General features: G+C 40.5%; 1 protein-coding gene across 1 annotated transcript in view; it reads right to left on the bottom strand.

Moving 5' to 3' along the window:
- Positions 1–20,682, bottom strand: part of LOC140464977 (acidic amino acid decarboxylase GADL1-like) — a 123,105-nt gene that overhangs the window by 39,626 nt on the left and 62,797 nt on the right. Inside the window, exons 7-11 of the mRNA XM_072560687.1 lie at positions 15,746–15,825; positions 10,630–10,684; positions 5,848–5,964; positions 5,027–5,091; positions 2,542–2,623 (exon numbers count right to left, since the gene is read on the bottom strand). Coding sequence (XP_072416788.1) covers positions 2,542–2,623; positions 5,027–5,091; positions 5,848–5,964; positions 10,630–10,684; positions 15,746–15,825 — 399 coding nt within the window. The remainder of the gene's footprint in view (positions 1–2,541; positions 2,624–5,026; positions 5,092–5,847; positions 5,965–10,629; positions 10,685–15,745; positions 15,826–20,682) is intronic.

Below are 20,682 nucleotides of genomic sequence, written 5' to 3' on the forward strand. Positions count from 1 at the left end.
ATAATTTTGTTTTTATATTCCATTTCCTTTGAAATAAAAGCCAAAATTCCATTTGCCTTCCTATTACCTACTGAACTTGGATGCTAGCTTTTTTGTGATTCATGGACAAGGAACCCCAGATTCCTCCAAATGTTTCTCCATATAATTAATATTCAGCTTCTCTATTCCTCCTGACAAAGTGTATAACATCAAACTTTCCTAAATTAATTTTCATGTGCCAAGTTTTTGCCACTCACAATCTGTCTTCATACCTCTGCATTCTTTTTGTGTCATCCTCACCACTTGCCTTCGAACCTATTTTTGCATCACCTGCAAATTTGGCGATAGCACATTCACTTAACACTACCTCAACACCACATTCTCTTCATCGATAAGACCATAAGATATAGGAGCAGAATTAGGCCATTTGGCCCATTTAGTTATGCTCTACCATTCAATCATGGATAACATGTTTGTCAACCCCATTCTCCTGCCTTCTCTCCATAATCTTCGATCCCCTTACCAATCAGGAACCTACCTATCTCTTAAATACAGTCAATGACTTGGCATTGACAGCCCTGTGTGGCAATGAGTTCCACAGATTAACCAGCCTCTGTTGAAGAAATTCTTCACCACAGTTCTAAAGAGTCATCCCTTCACTCTGTGGTTGTACCTTCAGGTTCTAGACTCTCCTATTCTCGGAAGGCGTCTTTGTGTTCGGTAAGTTTCAATTAGACTCCCACCCCCCCCACCCCCACCCCCACCCCACCCCTCCACTGAGCACAGACCCGAGCCTTCAACTGTTCCCCATAGAACAAGCTCTCCATCCTCGGGATCATTCTTGTAAACATCCTTTGGACCCCCTCAAAGACCAGCATATCCTTCCTTAGGTATGGATCCCAAATTGGTCACAGATTATTATCTAAGTCATTAATGTATATTGAAAATAGCAGTTGTTCCAGCACTGATCCCTCCAGCACTTCACTCATTACAGGTTGCCATCTCAAAAAGCACCCCTTTATCCTAACTCTGTCTTCTATTAGTTAACCAAACAGTATCCATGCTAACGTACTACAACCAACATTAGTAGTCTTATGTATAATATTTAATTAAATGCCTTTTAGTAATCCAAAAAATTATGTTTATCTATCCTGCTTATTACACCCTCAAAGAAGTGTATTAAATTTGTCAGGCATGATTTCTCATTCATGAAGCCATGTTGACTGTACTTGATTATATTCTGGTACCAAAACGTTCTGCTTTTATTTTTTACAACTTCAACAATTTCCAAATGACAGATGTTAAGCTGACTGCCCTATTGTCTCCTTCTCTTCACAAATATAAAGGTATTACTTTGGCTGTTTTTCAGTCTTTTAGGATTTTGCCCAGAGCCTAGCTAAATTCACTCTCCTCACTGCTTAGTTAAGTTGGCATTGGGTTTAATGATTAAAATTTCATTCAGCCATTATCAAATAAGAAGGTGAATGTTTATAGTAATAACATCACAATTTAAATCCAGATAATATGCATATAATTTGAGTGAATCCTAGCCACCTTCTTATTTTGAATTATATATGCAATCTTTCATTACAAAAAAGGTTCAACCATCCACTTGAACTTAAATGACATCAACTAAATGCAAGTCAAATGGCTTTGTAATAAGCCATCAGTAAAATGGTCAGCGAGACAAGTTACTTTTAAATTTATTTTACATTATATAGCTTTTCGTCCCTGCATAAGCACAAGCAGTGAGGATCAGTGGACTTCGAACAGTTTGAGGGGGTCACCATAACCAAACAAGACTGTATCTGGAGCATGCAGTGTTGAATACCTGACTAAGAGCAAGTATTATACAACAGGTGACCTCTATTTACATGAGGTGTATAATAAGGTCTTGATTTGTCAAAGCCCGATGTGCAATGGAACTTGTATACAGCTTATATGAGGATGCACAGTCAGCAAATCTAGAGTAAAACGTTCCAATATTTCATAGAACTGGTATGTAGTTGAAGCAGGAGAATTCAAGACTGTGATCCATGATTAGGTTCTGTGATTTGTTGAACTGTTTAAATGCAATCAGTAACTTGTCCAACTTCCAAAATTTATCTGTAAATATTTTCCACAGTTGGGAATTAAATTATGAATACACCATTTGACCAATGCCGAACTGCAGGGAACTGGGCTGTTACAAGGCCAGGCCCAGTGCACAAACAAGTCAATGTTGTTTTCTGTTGTCTGGCTTCATGTATACAGGGTATACTTGATTGGTTCCAGTGGGAATACCCTGAATGTTGACATTTTGTAAAACTAATTGAATTATAATTCCTGTGGGTCCCAGCAATCAAATCCTTAAAATGATAACCACACAAGTATGTGGAAATAAATAAGAACAGTCATAAACCCTTGCACGAGTCGTAGGCAAAACAAAAGCTTTCACCCAAAGGATTCAACAAGTAGAGGAGTGTGCCAGCTTATTAAAATTTCCTTTGGGCTAGATTGAGTTGCAAGTCCTTTCCATCAACCTCAGTGTCTGATTGTGTGGAAGTGGTAATGAATACTCACTGTGTTGTCCTTCAGAAGAAAAGCACAGCACTGGATACCGGCCATTAACATCTTGTGTGGATTCCAGGCCACAGAGTCAGCTCTAAAGATGAAAAATAAACAGAGCATACCATTCAAATAGGTGAAACAATCAAAATGGTGTGCCACTGTGAAGAGATGGAGGAGCTACCTCATTATTAAACAGTGTTGTCAGGACAGTGTGTAGGAAATAAGGACTTAAAGGCTTGTTTGAAGTGAGTTTTGTCAAAGGTAGATAACACAAAAGGTCCTAAAGCCATACAACAACTCACCAGTCATGTTTAGGTGGAACAGTTGCAATGGAACATAACATTGAGAGATGAGGGCAGGTCAATGAAATTAATAGAGATGAGAGGAAATAAACAAGTGCATCACAAAGTAGAATCATAGAATAATTGCAGCACAGAAAGTGCAACACTTGGAAACATTGATGCCATTCAGGACAAAGCAGTTAGCCTCACTGGCACCATATTTGCAAATATGCAGTCCCATCACCACCAACACTTCAAGATGTACTGCAGAAATTCATCAAGACAACCCTCAGACAGCATGTTCCAAACCTATGACCACTACCATCTGGAAAGACAAAGGCAGCAGATATATGGGAATACACCAACTGCAAGTTCCCCTCCATGCCACTCACCATCCTCACTTGGAAATATATCACTGTTGCTTCAATGTCACTGGTTCAAAATTCTGCAATGCCCTCCCTAATAGTGTATCTGCAACATGTAGACTACAGTGATTGAAGAAGGCAGCTCACCACAACCTTCTGAAGGACAACCAGGGATAAGCAATAATGGTGACCCAGGCAATGACACTCACATCCTGTGTATTGAATGAATGAGCGAAGCGAGTAATAGGTGCAGGGTAGGTTGTATGGCCAATGTTCTCCCAAAGTTTATTGCCCCTCAGCAACCCAGAAGTTCCCACACAGGTCACACATGAGCTGGCCTCTCTAAATAATGCAGAGAGTATTTTGTGTACAAACAAAATGGGATTTAAAGAAATCACCCTGCACATGAGATAAAAAGAGACCCTTGAACCTGTGCAGCTGTTCACTGAGATTCTGATGGACATTCTAACAAACGCCTCTTTCTTGCTCTGTCCTCAGTTCTCTTGATTACTTCCTTGTTCGAAAACCAATCGGTCTCAATCATATATTTACTCAAAAATGGATAATGTACATTCCTTTTAAGTTAAAGAGGACTAAAGACTTTAACTTTAGCCTTAAATGGGCAACCACTTAACTTGAGAACAGGAGCCCTCCAGCGAGTAGAAAGGCTAATAATACTTCAAAGAATATGTTTCAACAAGATCACCTTTCATTCTTGTAAGTTCCAGAGAGTGTAGGCTCATTCAGTTCAATCTCTTATTTTGGGAAAGCCTCTCATCCCTGAAATTGATCCAGTGACCTGTTATAATGTGTAATTCTCCTGACAATAGCCTACCCCTTCATTGCCCATTCCACAACAAAATCCTCTTGAATGTAGAAATAAGTGGAAAGCAGTCAGACTCAGGTAGATTATCAAATCATCAAATATTTCTAATACTCCACAATGTATTGAAATGAAAACATAGCAAGTATATACACAAATCTCTTTTAATATCTTGTATAGAATAGAATCAAATCCCTACAGTGTGAAAGGTGGCCATTTGACCTATCCAGTCCACTCCAACCTTTCGAAGAGCATCCCAGCCAGACCCACACCATCACCCAGCATTTCCCATAGCCAATCCACCTAGCCTGTACATCCCCAGAGTCGAGAGTGTGCTGCTGGAAAGACACAGCAGGTCAGGCAGTGTCCGAGAAGCAGGAGAATCAATGTTTCGGGCCGGAGCCCTTCATCAAGAATGAAGGCCCAAAACGTCGATTCTCCTGCTCCTCGGATGTTGCCTGACCTGTTGTGCTTTTCAGCAACACACTCTCGACTCTGATCTCCAGCATCCACAGACCTCATTTTCTCCCTCTACATTCCCAAACACTATGGACAATTTAGCATAGCCAATCCACCTATCCTACACTTCTTCAGACTGTCAGAGGAAACCAGAGCACCCAGAGGAATCCATGCAGACACGGGGAGAATGTGCAAACTCTGCACAGACAGTCACCCAAGGATGGATTTGAACCAGAGTCCCTGGCACTGTAAGGCAGCTGTGCTAACCACTGAGCCATCTTGCATCCAAGGGGCCAATCAGATTTTGTAATGTCCAGTCACCTCAATTCCAAAAGCACAAAAGCAGTGTACCATCATAGAATTACAACTGAAATGTGTGTGAGAGTATGAGAGAGGGAGGGGGGTGGGGAGGGAAGTGTGAGTGAGAAAGAGAGAGAGAGGGGATGGGGTGGGAGGATTGAAGAGGAAGGGTGATTAAAAGTTAAAGCATTCAAAAACTCATGCAGCTCATGTATTAAAGAGTTCACTTATAAATTTCAGTACTGGCTGAATGTCCAAGTTGCATTTACCTGTGGATACCATTCAGAAGAGAACGATGTTTTCTGGATATCAATGCACCACCGCCCCACGATGCCTGGAAAAAACCAGTGATACACAGCACATTATAACATTACAACATTATAACAGATCAAGAGGTTATAACCTTGTTCTCACTGCCATGAATCTGTATTTTCATGAGTTCTGAGTACATACACATTCTAATGTTAAAAAAACCATCCAGTGACTCATACATTCTAATTAAATAAAATGTTACTAAAATAGATTCCTTTTGTTGAGAATTTTAACACTTGAGGACATATGGATTTTCCAGATATTTTCACTGCAATAGATTTTCCAAGTTAGATGTACCTTGTAGACCATAAGACATTGTATTTTCAACGCTGGTCAGGCTTTCAGACAATAAAAGAGTATGCAACTGAAAATAGCTGGTATTACAATTCTTCATAAATTCATTTTATAGGAATTGAATGAGATGCAGTCCAATTTCATAGGCACGTAAGGGTTGGAAAAAGCTGGACCATAAATGTCATTCTCTCCATTTTGGATGAAGAACATTAATCATTTATTTTTCATACCTCCAAAAACTAAAAAACAAATACTGCTTTTAATGTTTGCAAAAATCCAATGTTCCTTCTCCAATGAAATCTACTTCACATAAAAAGCTTCTCCTTCTTTCTTTCTTTCCCAAAGTCTCACATATTATTTAATACAAAAGAAGGAACAAAAGGGAAAATGGCACATCTGTATCATCCTTGCAAAAAAAAAGGAAACAACATATATTATGATTATCGATCTCCTAAACATCAATGCAAATGCATTGGATACTCACATCAACGTGGAACCAGATCCCATGTGCTTCACAAATGTCTGCAATCTCACTTAAAGGGTCAAATGCTCCCAGAACTGTGGTTCCTGCAGTGGCAACGACTATAAAAGGCAAAGCCCCCTGTGGAGTGACCACATAGAAATAAAAACATTCATTTGACATGTTATCTGTGATAACTCAAAGAGAAAAGAAAGCCTTGCATTTACATGGTGCTTTAAAATGGCCTATAAATTCCACCAGGGTTCTCCATTGCTTTCCCACTGTGACTCTGGACGTAGACAAGCAAAGATCAAATGTTACCATGTTACACAAGAACCTCTGCCATTTCCCTAGGAATATCACTGCTCCCCATCAGCACTGTGTTGGGAACTATAGGAGAACTCTTCCAGAACGTCAGGTCCAAAATTTCTTCACAGTGCCTCAGAAGCGCTTTTTGTATAATGAATTTCATTTGAACTACATTGGTTCTTCATGTGCAGCTAAGTGCAGCAATGATTGTTCACTCATGCCAATGCTAGGTTTTTTAATAGACCTATACTGCACATTCCCAAAAGTGTTTATTTTTTCCTTTTTCACAATTCTTTTCAATTCTGAATAACACTGAATTTGCTTCTACTACCTTTCTGATAGTACGTTAGAGATCATAACAACTTAATGCACAAAAGCATCTCTTTATTTTCCCTCAGATTTTTTTAATGGCAGACATTTTACCAACAAAGCTACTGGACAAAATCTTCCTGTCTGGCCAATCAGACTTCCTCTGTCTCATAGCCATAATTTTAATGTTTGGCCCATAGAGACATTAGAAATTGCTCATTCATATCATTACAGATCCAAAATTCTTTTGCAGTGATCAAGGCTGAAGAGTAAGATTCTAGTCGATCCTTTTCATAGATGTTTCATGGTTGTAACAGGAGCATATTATCAGGACTAGGCTATTTATTCCTTTGAGGTGAGGGAATGGTTGGAGCAGGGCAGCTGGAATGATTGTGCTGAGATCATAACACTGTAAGACCACAAGGAATAGAACATAGAACATAGAACATAGAACAATACAGCACAGAACAGGCCCTTCGGCCCACGATGTTGTGCCGAACTTCTAACCTAGATTAAGCACCCATCCATGTACTTATCCAAATGCCGCTTAAAGGTCGCCAATGATTCTGACTCTACCACTCCCACGGGCAGCGCATTCCATGCCCCCACCACTCTCTGGGTAAAGAACCCACCCCTGACATCTCCCCTATACCTTCCACCCTTCACCTTAAATTTATGTCCCCTTGTAACACTCTGTTGTACCCGGGGAAAAAGTTTCTGACTGTCTACTCTATCTATTCCTCTGATCATCTTATAAACCTCTATCAAGTCACCCCTCATCCTTCGCCGTTCCAACGAGAAAAGGCCGAGAACTCTCAACCTATCCTCGCACGACCTACTCTCCATTCCAGGCAACATCCTGGTAAATCTTCTCTGCACCCTCTCCAAAGCTTCCACATCTTTCCTAAAGTGAGGCGACCAGAACTGCACACAGTACTCCAACTGTGGCCTAACCAAAGTCCTGTACAGCTGCAACATCACTTCACGACTCTTGAATTCAATCCCTCTGCTAATGAACGATAATACTCCATAGGCCTTCTTACAAACTCTATCCACCTGAGTGGCAACCTTCAAAGATCTATGTACATAGACCCCAAGATCCCTCTGTTCCTCCACATGACTAAGAACCCTACCATTAACCCTGTATTCCGCATTCTTATTTGTTCTTCCAAAATGGACAACCTCACACTTGGCAGGGTTGAACTCCATCTGCCACTCCTCAGCCCAGCTCTGCATCATATCTAAGTCCCTCTGCAGCCGACAACAGCCCTCCTCACTGTCCACAACTCCACCTATCTTCGTATCATCTGCAAATTTACTGACCCACCCTTCGACTCCCTCATCTAAGTCATTAATAAAAATTACAAACAGCAGAGGACCCAGAACTGATCCCTGCGGAACTCCACTTGTAACTGGGCTCCAGGCTGAATATTTACCATCTACCACCACTCTCTGACTTCGACCGGTTAGCCAGTTTTCTATCCAATTGGCCAAATTTCCCTCTATCCCATGCCTCCTGACTTTCCGCATAAGCCTACCATGGGGAACCTTATCAAATGCCTTACTAAAATCCATGTACACTACATCCACTGCTGTACCCTCATCCACATGCTTGGTCACCTCCTCGAAGAATTCAATAAGACTTGTAAGGCAAGACCTACCCTTCACAAATCCGTGCTGGCTATCCCTAATCAAGCAGTGTCTTTCCAGATACTCGTAAATCCTATCCCTCAGTAACATTTCCATTACTTTGCCTACCACAGAAGTAAGACTAACTGGCCTGTAATTCCCGGGGTTATCCCTATTCCCTTTCTTGAACAGGGGCACAACATTCGCTACTCTCCAGTCCCCTGGTACCACCCCCGTTGCCAGTGAAGACGAGAAGATCATTGCCAACGGTACTGCAATTTCCTCTCTTGCTTCCCACATAATCCTAGGATATATCCCGTCAGGCCCGGGGCACTTGTCTATCCTCAAGTTGTTCAAAATGTCCAACACATCTTCCTTCCTAACAGGTATCTCTTCTAGCTTATCAGTCCATTTCACACTCTCCTCTTCAACAATACGGTCCCTCTCGTTCGTAAATACTGAAGAGAAGTACTTGTTCAAGACCTCTCCTATCTCTTCCGACTCAATACACAGTCTCCCACTACTGTCCTTGATCGGACCTACCCTCGTTCTCGTCATTCTCAGGTTTCTCACATACGCATAGAATGCCTTGGGGTTATCCTTGATCCTATCCGCCAAGGATTTTTCATGCCCTCTTTTAGCTCTCCTAATCCCTTTCTTCAGGTCCCTTCTGGCTATCCTGTATCCCTCCACTGCTCTGTCTGAACCCTGTTTCCTCAACCTTATGTAAGCCTCCTTCTTCCTCTTTACTAGACATTCAACCTCCCTCGTCAACCAAGGCTCCCTCACATGACCATTTCTTTCCTGCCTGATCGGTACATACATATCAAGGACACGTTGTATCTGCTCCTTGAAAAAGTTCCACATTTCCACCACATCCTTCCCTGACAGCCTATGCTCCCAACGTATGCTCCTCAAATCCTGTCTTACAGCATCGTAATTTCCCTTCCCCCAATTGTAAAATCTTCTTTGTTGTGCGCACCTCTCTCCATAACCAAGGTGAAAGTCACAGAATTGTGGTCACCATCACCAAAATGTTCACCCACTAACAAGCCCACCACTTGTCCCGGTTCATTACCGAGTACCAAATCCAATATGGCCTCCCTTCTGGTTGGACACTCTACATACTGCGTTAGAAAAGCTTCCTGGACACACTGCACAAACACCGCCCCATCCAATCTACTTGATCTAAAGAGCTTCCAATCAATATTTGGGAAGTTGAAGTCGCCCATGACTACGACCCTGTGGCTTCTGCACCTTTCCAAAATCTGTTTCCCAATCTGTTTCTCCACATCTCTGCTGCTATTGGGGGGCCTATAATAAACACCCAACAAGGTGACTGCACCTTTCCTATTTCTGACTTCAGCCCATACTACCTCCAGAGGCAGATCCCCCTCAAACTTCCTTTCTGCAGCCGTTATACCATTTCTAATTAGCAATGCCACTCCCCCTCCTTTTTTACCACCCTCCCTAATCTTACTGAAACATCTGTAACCAGGAACCTCCAATAGCCATTCCTGTCCCTCATCTATCCATGTTTCCGTGATGGCCACAACATCGTAGTCCCAGGTACCGATCCACGCCTTAAGTTCACCCACCTTATTTCTGATACTCCTTGCGTTGAAGTATACGCACTTGAGCCCATCTCTGTGTCCGCAAGTAGTCCCTGTCAGTGCTACTAGGATCAGGAGTAGGCCAATCAACCCCCCAAAGCCATTCAATATGATTATGGCTGATCCAACATTCCTCATGTTCACTTTCCTGCCCTTTCCTCATAACTCGATTCTCTACTGATCAAAAACCTACCTATCTCAGCCTTAAATATACACAAGTACTCTGGTCCCAAAGCTCTGTGGCAAAGAGTTCCAAAGATTCACAACCCTCAGAAAAGAAATTCCTCCTCATCTCAGCCTTCAATTGGTGCTCCTTCAATCCGAGACCATAACCTCTAGTCCCAGACTCTCCCATGAGGGGAAACATCCTCACAGCACTTACCCTGTCAAGCCCCTTAATAATTCTATATTTTTCCTGAAGATCACCTCTCATTCTCCTAAATTCCAGGGCGTAGAGCCCCAACATGTATAGTCTTTGTTCATAAGACAAACCTTCCATATCAGGGATCATCCGAGTGAACCTTCGCTTAACTGTCTCAAAGAAATGGCTTACTTCCTTAAATTAAGGGATAAAAATGGCTGATAGTATTCCAGCAGCAGTTCAATAGAGTGAGGGAGGGCACTGAACAGGATGATCGGAGGAGATATACGGACCGTACTTGGAAAAGGATGACATTGGAGGAAGGATGCATCATGGGGAAAATGATCAGACGAAGGATGTTTTTAGCTAGATGTAAACCATAGCTTTAGTGCAGACAAATGTGGTGTCTTCCGTATTTAATTTTAATTTCCCTTCATGTTTGCAATGACCTGATGCCCATGGAATAATGAATCCCTGCCCCGTGATCGTTATATTATCCATGTATACAAATCTCCTGTTCAAAAAGAAACATTTTGCATTTTACAAGCATTAGCTCAATTTCTGATAGATCATCAAATATCTTACTTCTTTCTTGGCTTTTTGGATGTCTTTCTCCAGCTCTTCTGGAATCATCTTCCCTCTGGAAAAAAACAAAGAATAGTTTCAATCAATCTGTTCAGACATATCTCTGAAGCAGGTGGGAGGTGAACCTGGGCCTTCTGGTCCAAAGGAAGCAACTCCATCAGTGTGCCACAAGAGCCCTCAAACAAACAATGTGTGTGGGTTAGTGAGAGTACAGAGAGATGGGTAAAAAGGCTCCCCTCTTTTCCCAGTTTTTAAACAAACTAGTTGGAAAAAACAGGAAGTGTATCTGAACATCCACTAGAATAGCCCAGTTTCCATGAATGTAAACAGGTTCAGAAAGAAGTGGCCAATGAATACTAGGACCTTTCTGTTCCAGAGTGTGTGCCAAAATGGACCAGTCATAGACTATCACAATCACTGAAAATGGACCACCACAGATTGCCACTATCAGGAAAGCTAGGCCAATCAGAAAATGTGTATGGGCACAGTGGGAAGCAGTGACCCATTTCAGCACAGTTCATGAAGGAAGGCGATAGCTTGTTCAGCTAAGAAGTAGCACAGCAAAAGGTGGACAGATCACTACTGTCTGCCTGGACCTCAGGGAAACCAAGCAATTAGGGCAAAGGGTGAGTACTGACTCTCATATCTGAAGTATGATTGTACTGTATGGGTAAGAATTAACAATCAATAAGGGCATTATTGCTTGAAGCAAATTGTGACTTTTGAGTTATCAGTGCAAAGACTAAACATTGAAATCAATAGAGGAAGCAGGTCCCTATTGAAAATAGCTTACAGGACAAGACCTTGGAAGGCTTAAAGGGTTGATAGAGATCACAAGCAGTAGCTCCTGATGAAGGGCGTTTACCCAAAATGTCGATTGTCCTGTTCCTCAGATGCTGCCTGACCTGCTGTGCTTTTCCAGCACCACACTCTCATCTCTTGATCTCCGGCAATGGCAAAAATGAGTCCGTGTCAGTGAATTTTGAGGAGATTTGTAGCTCAGGTTGAGGTTCTGGAGGTAGATTTGCTTGCTGCACTGGAACGTTTGTTTTCAGACATATTGTCACCATATTAGGTAACATAATCTGTGAACCTCCAGAGAAGCACTGGTGGTATGGCCCGCTTTTTGTTTGTGTTGAGGTTTCCTTGGGTTATGACATCATTTCCAGGGGTGACATCATTTCCTGGGGTGATGTATTTCCTGTTATGTCATTTCCTTTTTTTTCTCAGGGGGTGGTAAATGGGATCTAAGTCAATGTGTTTGTTGATAGAGTTCCGGATGGAAAGCCACCAGGATACATGAACTAGCCACATAAAGACATGACCCACTCTCACTAATATCTTTACATACAGATGAGGAAGAACACCACTTTGACTGGGACACCACATCCATCCTAGGACAAGCCAAACAGAGAGACACGTGAGAATTCCTAGAAGTATGACATTCCAACTAGAACACTATCAACAAACACATTGACTTGGATCCTATTTACCCACCCCCTGAGAAAAAAAACAGGAAATGACATCACCATAGGAAATTACATCACAGGAAATGATGTCAACAACCCAAACACAAATAAAATGCGGGCCTTACTACCAGTGCTTTACCGGATGCTCACTGATGATGTTATCTAGTATGGTGATGAAAACAAACCTTACAGCTCAGCGAGCAAACTTACATCCAGTCCACTATCAGCATATGCATATGAACAGATTGCTTTTTAAGTAAAAGTCAATTAAAAAGCATTTGCGTTCTCATACAGTTCGCAAAGACTTCTTTACGCATTAAAAATATGAGGTGTTGCTTTGCAAATGGACATTTTCCTATGCTGCTGTGTCTCCATTAAGAAGCCTCTGCTGTATAAATGTTTCTAAATCATCTCAAAAAAAGTCTAGCAGCGAAACCAATCATTTACATAAATGGTAAGAGTAGCTTTCTCTTACACAGCCAATCTCTTTTACAACTTGATTGTTTCCATTTTGAATTTGTTTTGTATTTGCATGACTTAACATAGCAAGAGCTCATCAATTTGCTATAAAATACACCAGGACACTGGAATAAAAAAAACACACACAAGTCCATATGACAGAAAAAGCAAGAATTGTGGACTTTGGGTGTGAATTTTGTTTTTGCTAACATGTGGGACATGAGGTTTAATTGTGCTGCAGTGTTACCTTAAGGCGTTGAATTTATTTATCATCTAAATGAGCCTGTAATTCAACCTGAATAATTATCAATCCACATGCATTCAAACTGCAAATACTCTGCCTCTAAAATTAGCAAAGACCAAATATGTAGGGAGATCTTTTTTCTCTTCAAACAAAATTGAGGAGACAGCTTTCATCTTCTGTTATCCTTTTGTACAGGTCAAGTAAAATTTCAACCACAATCGTTAAGAAAAATCTTTTCTTTTGCTTATGAACTGATGCAATAGCTTTCACACAGCTTGTCAATGCACTCAATTTGACCAAAGTGTTCGTCAGAAATGGTTGTGCTTGAATAAGTAATGGAAATAAAAGTGGCTTTCATGTCTCATGTGACTGAATCTGAGAGCTGCACACCTGAATCTGAGCGCCAAGAGGCATAAACAAAGGCCAGTAGGGATTACTGGAGCTGCTGTTTCTGTCAGGCAATAGTCTCACCACAAATAACTTTGTACACATGAAATCATTTGTACCTGATGCATACCAATATTCAATATGTGCAAAAATAGCTGGCATCTGTAAGAGCAGGATGATAAACCATAGAGAGCAAACAGAACTATCAAATCATTCCATTTTATATTTTTCTAGATTGATTAGAATAATTAAATCATATGGCAGATTTTTATACATCAGAATAAAAATAAAAATAAAAAATATTCCATTAGTCATAAATTATTGCATGATGCAAGTCCACTGACACTGAAAATCAAGAAAGCAAGCAGGATATTGATATCTGTTGTGTTCTAATTTCAGATTTTTGTTGCCAATAATGTTTCCAAATAGCAACCGTTTAATAAAATAAGTTTCAACATTTTTGCTCAGAATCTGTGTTAAACACTGTCATGAAAATCAGGTGAGCAGCCAAGAGAGATATGAAAGGAGTATAAGAGGCATTTTGAAATGAACTCAAGATATTGAAGGCAGCAACTAATAGTTTATTATTGACTATTTTCCTCCCAGGTGTTGTAAATTATGCAATTTCAGTAACCTTTTGTTCTGCTACAATAAAAAGAGAGTGTGTCAGCCAATTTTAGCACTGCAAAGTAACACCAACAGAAATTAGATGATGATTGAATCAACTGTACCAGTAATATTTGTTAAAAGCTAGATGTAGTCCTAGAACTCACACCCTTATTCGAAATCCTATCACAGGATTTATGTTCACCTGCAAGAGGAGACAGGTTTAATGTCTCTGTTTGAAACAGATATTCCTTAGAAATAACTGTGAATGAAGCATTTGGACAATTTCTGAATTGCAGAAGATTTGCCATGTGACTTATTGGGTCTGAAAAGTCAAAAGTTAGTGTATTCACCTACAACTAGTCAAATGACTTTATGGGGGAGAAAGCAAGTAAAGCTTGCAACAGAGATAAGAGATTGGCTTTATTACTAGAACTTTTGGACAAATTGTTTTAGAGGAGGTCCTATGCTAAAGCTGGCTTAAGAACAGCCTTTGGACTAGAGTTGCTGCTATTTGAGTATAGCTAGCTGGGTCATGTGGAGAAAGACATCTCTTCTGAAAATTCAGCAGAAAGTCCTGAGGTAGAACCAACTACAAGGATTTCTCTGTCTTGGCTGAAATATTCTGGGTAGCCTGATAAAATCAAATGTCAGAATTTCCAACTGACTCTCCACTGAATTCAAGTCAGGTTTGAAGTTTAGTTGATTCCAAAATTGTCAACATTTCAACCCACTGGCAGAAAATCAGTTGGACAATGAGAAGTGTGTCTATTTTATCCTTTGAGTTGGGACTCTTGTCCCATTGTGTTGTTTTCTCTTTTTCATTTTATTTAAACCACATTACTCTGAATAGCTGTATCGTCCTGCTTGTTTTGTGAATGTGTGTGTTTGGACGTAAGGGGACAAAGTTTAATTCTGTATTGTAGCTTAGTTGTTTACCAGTTTACCTGTTGGGTTTTTTATGGATAGTAGGACAAAGGGGAAAGTGACTACTTTGGTGACTAAATGAAACATTTATACATGCAGTGTCGTGGAGCTTGATTTACCAGTGCACACTTCCTGTTAGAGTCATAGCATCTCCATTACTCTGTTGGTAGTATCAAATTGCAGTGTGGAGTGGTATTTGAACGTATTGACCTTTGACACAGAAAGAAGAGAGGTTCCACAGAGCCAGGGCTGACAGTTGAGTATGGCTGTGCCTGGGCTAAGTATACATTCACTCATTTGACAAAAGCATATGTTAACTGTGCTATGTCTGGAAGGATCAAGGTCTTTGGACCTATAGTCCCCAGATCTCTTCAATGGGGGCTTTCTTCCCCTTTTACATGAGGCTTTTGTACACTGACAACCTAGAAATAGAAATAGCAACAGATAATGATTGTCATGGGTAATTAATACTTGCATTATTGTTTTACCATACAACCAAGTTGGTAGGTGAACTAATATCAATAAAGGTGGCCATGAAATTAGATTATTGCAAAAACCCAGCTGATCCTTCAATGAATAAAATCTGCTAACCTTACTTGGTTTAGCCTCTATGTTACTCGAACCCACAGCGATGTGTATGACTCTTAATTGCTCTCTTAAATGGCCAGTCATTCAGTTCCATCAAAGTGTTACAAAAAATCTAATAAGAATAAACTGGACAGAACTGCGTCCATATGCATCCCATACCAAATTGAAAATGTACCTTGGTCATCTTTCATCTGCTAATTCCTGTTTAAACAGCAAACAAGAAGCAACATTTCATTTACAATCAAGTGTTGAGTAAGACATTATGAAGATTTTTCATCTGATGAAATGTATTGTTGATGTTTGAGTAACCATGTTTAACCAGGAAACCTATTTGCATACACTGGTCTTAATGATAAGGGGCAGACCAAGAATGCCAGGCAACATTAACTGTAATTAGCCCAACCAGTGTTTAAGTTTAAACAGTAATTCTTCCGACCTTTTGTCAGCTTTCACCATGTAGACGTTTCGAGTGCCAATTCCAAGGAAGGCAGCAGCTTTTTTCACAGAGTAGTGACTCTATGGAAAAGAAAAGACAGCTTAAATAATTTTGATCAATCTGGGTTATGTCATGTTGCTTCACAGTCCAACTGAACAGTTTTTTTTAAAAAACTGAAATAATATTTCTGTATGATTTTCTTTAAAAATGTTGGAAATCTGAAGAAAATGTTGTGGCTGCAAGCATGTGTATTTATAATGTTTCCCATCTCTATAATGTATTCGACAAGAATAGATTTGTCAATTACAAATACGCAACCAGGAAGAGCACTGTACACAGGATAACAAGCTGAGTTCAAGAAGCAACCCAGGTTTTGGTTTGCATGGTAGGTGGGGTAAAGGTTGGATGCAGGGGAAAAAACTGTAACTAAATCATGGAAAAGGTCTCAATCTGTTTATCTTAAAATCTTTTCAAGCATCTCAGAACTGTGAAACTCCTGATCTCTCTCTGTCTTCCTGACCACCCATAAACTTCAGGCTGTTAAAATCTAAGTACCTCTTGATTAACCTTGTCCTCCAAACTCCTTTTTGCAATCTTGGTGGCATCAAGGACATGGAAATAATACAGCAGTAATTCACTCAGATGATACAAGAAATGATATATTTTAGTTATGAGATGTGACCAGAAAATCTGGCATCCTGTTAATTACAACAAAGGTTTTCAGAAGGCCCAAGATGGATTTTCAAAATTGCAAAGTTGTTTCATATAGCAAATTGGGAATTAAATCCATTTCCATAAATTGGTAAGGAAAGGGCCCAAATTAAGATGAAGGAACAGATTAGCAGATTTGTTTTTTTCTACAATGAGCTGTTAGGAGATGTAATGTGTTACCAGAAATAATGCTGGATGCAAAGTCCATAATAGATTTTAAAAGAGAAGTAGATAATTATTTGAAGAAGAAACATTTAAATAGACAAATACAGAGAAGCGAATAGAATGAGGCTAACTCTTTCAGATAACCAACTGGGCTGAATGGCCTCCTTCTAAGCTGCAAGTTTATCTGATTCTAAGTTGGATACTTCTGGGGCTATAGTCCTTTACATTTGTTTCTTAATAAAAATGTACTTTCCTCCCATGTTTTTAATACATTAAAGCCTGACACTTTCATTGAATGGCAAAATTATCTCAGCATTTATGAACGATTGCTCTTTCATGATTTCCTGTGCTGTTGTCAGGCCCAAAAGCACTTCCATATTGATTCCCTGTCTTTTTTTCTTTTGTGCTTGGAAGCTTTCAACTATGAGATCAATAAGATTTTTGTTAAGTGTATCAAATGAAATAGAGCTAAAATAGATAAATGGAGTTGAGAATTAGCCATGATCTAATCAAATAGTGAAAACAGGCTGGAAACACTGAATAAACTATTTCTGTTCCTAATATTCCATGTTCCTCATTCAGATTCACTTTGGTTTAATTGGCTCATGATTATAAAAATGTATTTTTGAAAGAGGGGATTAGCTAAGAAGCAACATGAATAAGTGAAAGTTAGGCTCAATATACAAAGTATTATAAGTTAGCAAAGTAGGGTAGTAAGTACAATTAGCATAAGTGAAGTGAGTTACTAATATCCTTACATAATGAAAATTAACATTTTTGTTTTAAAAGGGCATAGGTTAGGGGCTTAAAAGAAGTTACGACAGCTGAGCTCACACCCTTGATGTGTTCCTCCGTGCTACGTGGCAAATTATGGAGGCTTTAGTACGGCCTGGTGAGCACATGTGCAAGAACTGGCTCACTGTGTTTCAGAGTTGGAGATGCTGCAGGTGAATTCACTGTGAAACATCCATGATGCTGAATGTGTCATAGACTGCACATTCAGTGAAGTGATCATACCACTGGTTAAGACTGAACAGGCAGCAAGAGCCTGGTGATCACCATGCTGAGTAGAGGGAGGCAATTGGTAAAAAATATCCCCCATTGCCCAACCACTTTTTAGCAGATATACTATTTTGGAAACTGTTGGGAGAGAGAACTGTAGGAAAAGAAATGGGAGCCGACTTAACCATGGATGTGTCTGCTGCACAAGAGAGAAGGAAGAAGAACAGCAGGGTGAGAGTGTTAGGAGATTTAACTGTGAGGGATACAGATAGGCATTTCTGCAGCCACAAAACAGATTCTAGGATGGTATGCTGCAGCCCTTGGTGGTAGATTCTGGAATGCCATGGAAAGGCTGGTGAACATTCTGAAGGAGGAAGCCAAATAAACAGAGATTGTGTTATGTATTTGCACAGGTGAAAAAATGGATGAGGTCTTACAGCAGAATTTAGGGAGCTAAGAATTAGATTAAAAAGCAGAACCCAAGAGGTAGTAATCTCGGGATTACTTCTGGTGCCACATGTTAGACAGTATAAAAATAGGAGGTCAGTCCAGAAGAACGTATGGCTGGAGAAATGGTGCAAAGGGAGAGCTTTAGATTTCTTGGACACTATCATTTTTGGGATGGTGGATTGCAGCTGAACTGGAAGAGACCAATATCCTTGCAGGAAGGTTTGCTAGTGTTACCAGGGAGAATTTAAACTAACCTGGCAGGAAATGGGTTGAGAGAAGGTTCAGCAGTGGAGATGAACAGCAAAAATTAAAAGACAGCAAGGAAGTGAATGAGGCATAGAAAGTGCAGGCCAGTTAAGGCACAAGAAGGTTTAACAACATTGGATGGTATTTACTTGAATGCAAAGAGTCTGACTAAAGAATGATGGGTTGAGGGTCCAAAATTATAACATCCAGGTATGTTGTAATTGCTATCACTGAAACCTGATTGAGGGGGAGATTGGCAGCTCAACATTCCAGGATATAGGGTCTTCAGGTGAGCCAGGGGAAGAGGTAAAAGTGAAGGAGTGTCGCAATGTTGATCACAAAATCAATTACAGCAGAAAGCAGGGATGACATCTCAGAAGGCTCCTCAAATGAAGCTATACAGGTAGATCTTGAAGACCAAAGTGGAGCAATCAGATTGCTGGGAGTGCACAAGAGGTCCCCTAACATTCTGAGAGAAATAGGATTTTGGGTAATCCAAGATGGAGGATGGGAAAGATTTCTGGCTATAACAGCTGCTCTTTTTTGAAGTATTTTAGGTGCTGGAGGTGATTTCCTCAAATTCCAGGAGCAGCAATTACTGTTTTATATGCCGTTGCATTGTTTTGGAACTTTGGAAAAATAAATTTAAAAACCCAGCAATTTTAAAAGGGAAAAGAACAGACAAAGGAAGCACATGGTGAGGTCATTGCAGGAGACAGAGAGAGAGAATCTGCACAGTTACTGCTTTCGCTGTTTGAATTCATGTATCGCTGGACATCGGAGTGCATCTGGAAAAATTAACAAACAGTGAAATTCACAACTAATCTTGGAGAAACTGTTCGATGAAGTTCACAACACAGAATCAGATAAGTTAATCATTGTTTTTAAGTGTGGCCTACAGAGAATCTGCAGTAGTGAGTAGAGTGGGTTTTTTCTTGATTATATGTTTTTGGAGATACATCTCTTGATTAAACTTAAAATATAAGCCATAACTATTCATTTAACCTGGGGCAGTGTTTGTAGAGGAATAAGACGGTGTTCATTTCTGGGTCTGTATATTGTGAAGGAGCAAAAATGGCCTTTAATAGACTGTACTTCTTGTCAGATGTGGGAGTTTAAAGAGAGTTTAAGGGTTACTGCGGATTATATCTGCCAAAAATGCTGTTGGCTGTGAATCTTATTAGATCGAATGGATCAGTTGGAGAGGTAGTTAGATGCAATGAGGAATTTGCAACAGCAACAGTATGTGATGGATGGCAGTTATAGGAAGGGGGCGGAAAGTCTCAGACAGTCACATAGATGGGTTAACTCCAGGAAAGGTAAGAGAGGTAGGCAGCTAGTGCAGGGGTCTTTTGTGGATATACCCATTTCAAACAAGTATGCTGTTTTGGAAAATGTAGGGGGTGATGGATTCTCAGGAGAACGTAGCACAAACAGCCAAGTTTCTGGTATTGAGACTGGCTCTAATGCACGAGGGGTACGTCAGATTCCAAGAGGTCAATTGTGTTAGGGGATTCTGTAGTCCCCTAACAGACAGATGTTTCTGTGGCCAGCAGCGAAAAATCAGAATGGTGTGTTGCTTCCCTGGTGCCAGGATCAAGGGTGTCTCAGAGAGGGTGCAGAATGTTCTCAAGGGGGAGAGGGGCTAGCAAGAGGTCATTGTCCACATTGCAACCAACGACATAGGAAGGAAAAAGGTTGAGATTCTGAAGGGAGATTACAGGGAGTTAGGCAGAAATTTAAAAAGGTCCTCAAGAGTAGTAATATCTGGAATAATTCCGGGGCTACAAGCTAGTGAAGGCAGGAAAAGGAGCATAGAGCAGATGAATGCATGTCTGAGGAGCTGGTGTATGGGAGAAGGATTCACATTTTTGGATCATTGGAATCTCTTTTAGGGTAGAAGTGACCTGTACAAGGAGGATGGATTGCACCTAAATTGGAAGGAGACTAATATACTGGCAGGGAAATTTGCGAGAGCTGCTTGGGAGGATTTAAACTAGTAAGGTGGAGGGGGGAAGGGGGGGGGGGAGGTGGTGGGACCCAGGGAGATAGTGAGGAAAGAGATCAATCTGAGACGGGTACAGCTGAGAACAGAAGTGAGTCAAACAGTCAGGGCAGGCAGGGACAAGGTAGGACTAATAAATTAAACTGGATTTATTTCAATGCAAGGGGCCTAACAGGGAAGGCAGATGAACTTAGGGCATGGTTAGGAACATGGGACTGGGACATCATAGCAATTACAGAAACATGGCTCAGGGATGGGCAGGACTGGCAGCTGAAGGTTCCAGGATACAACTGCTACAGGAGGGATAGAAAGGGAGGCAAGAAAGGAGGGGGAGTGACATTTTTGATAAGGGATAGCA

This window comes from Chiloscyllium punctatum, chromosome 41 (assembly GCF_047496795.1).
Source record: "Chiloscyllium punctatum isolate Juve2018m chromosome 41, sChiPun1.3, whole genome shotgun sequence".
NCBI lineage: Eukaryota > Metazoa > Chordata > Chondrichthyes > Orectolobiformes > Hemiscylliidae > Chiloscyllium > Chiloscyllium punctatum.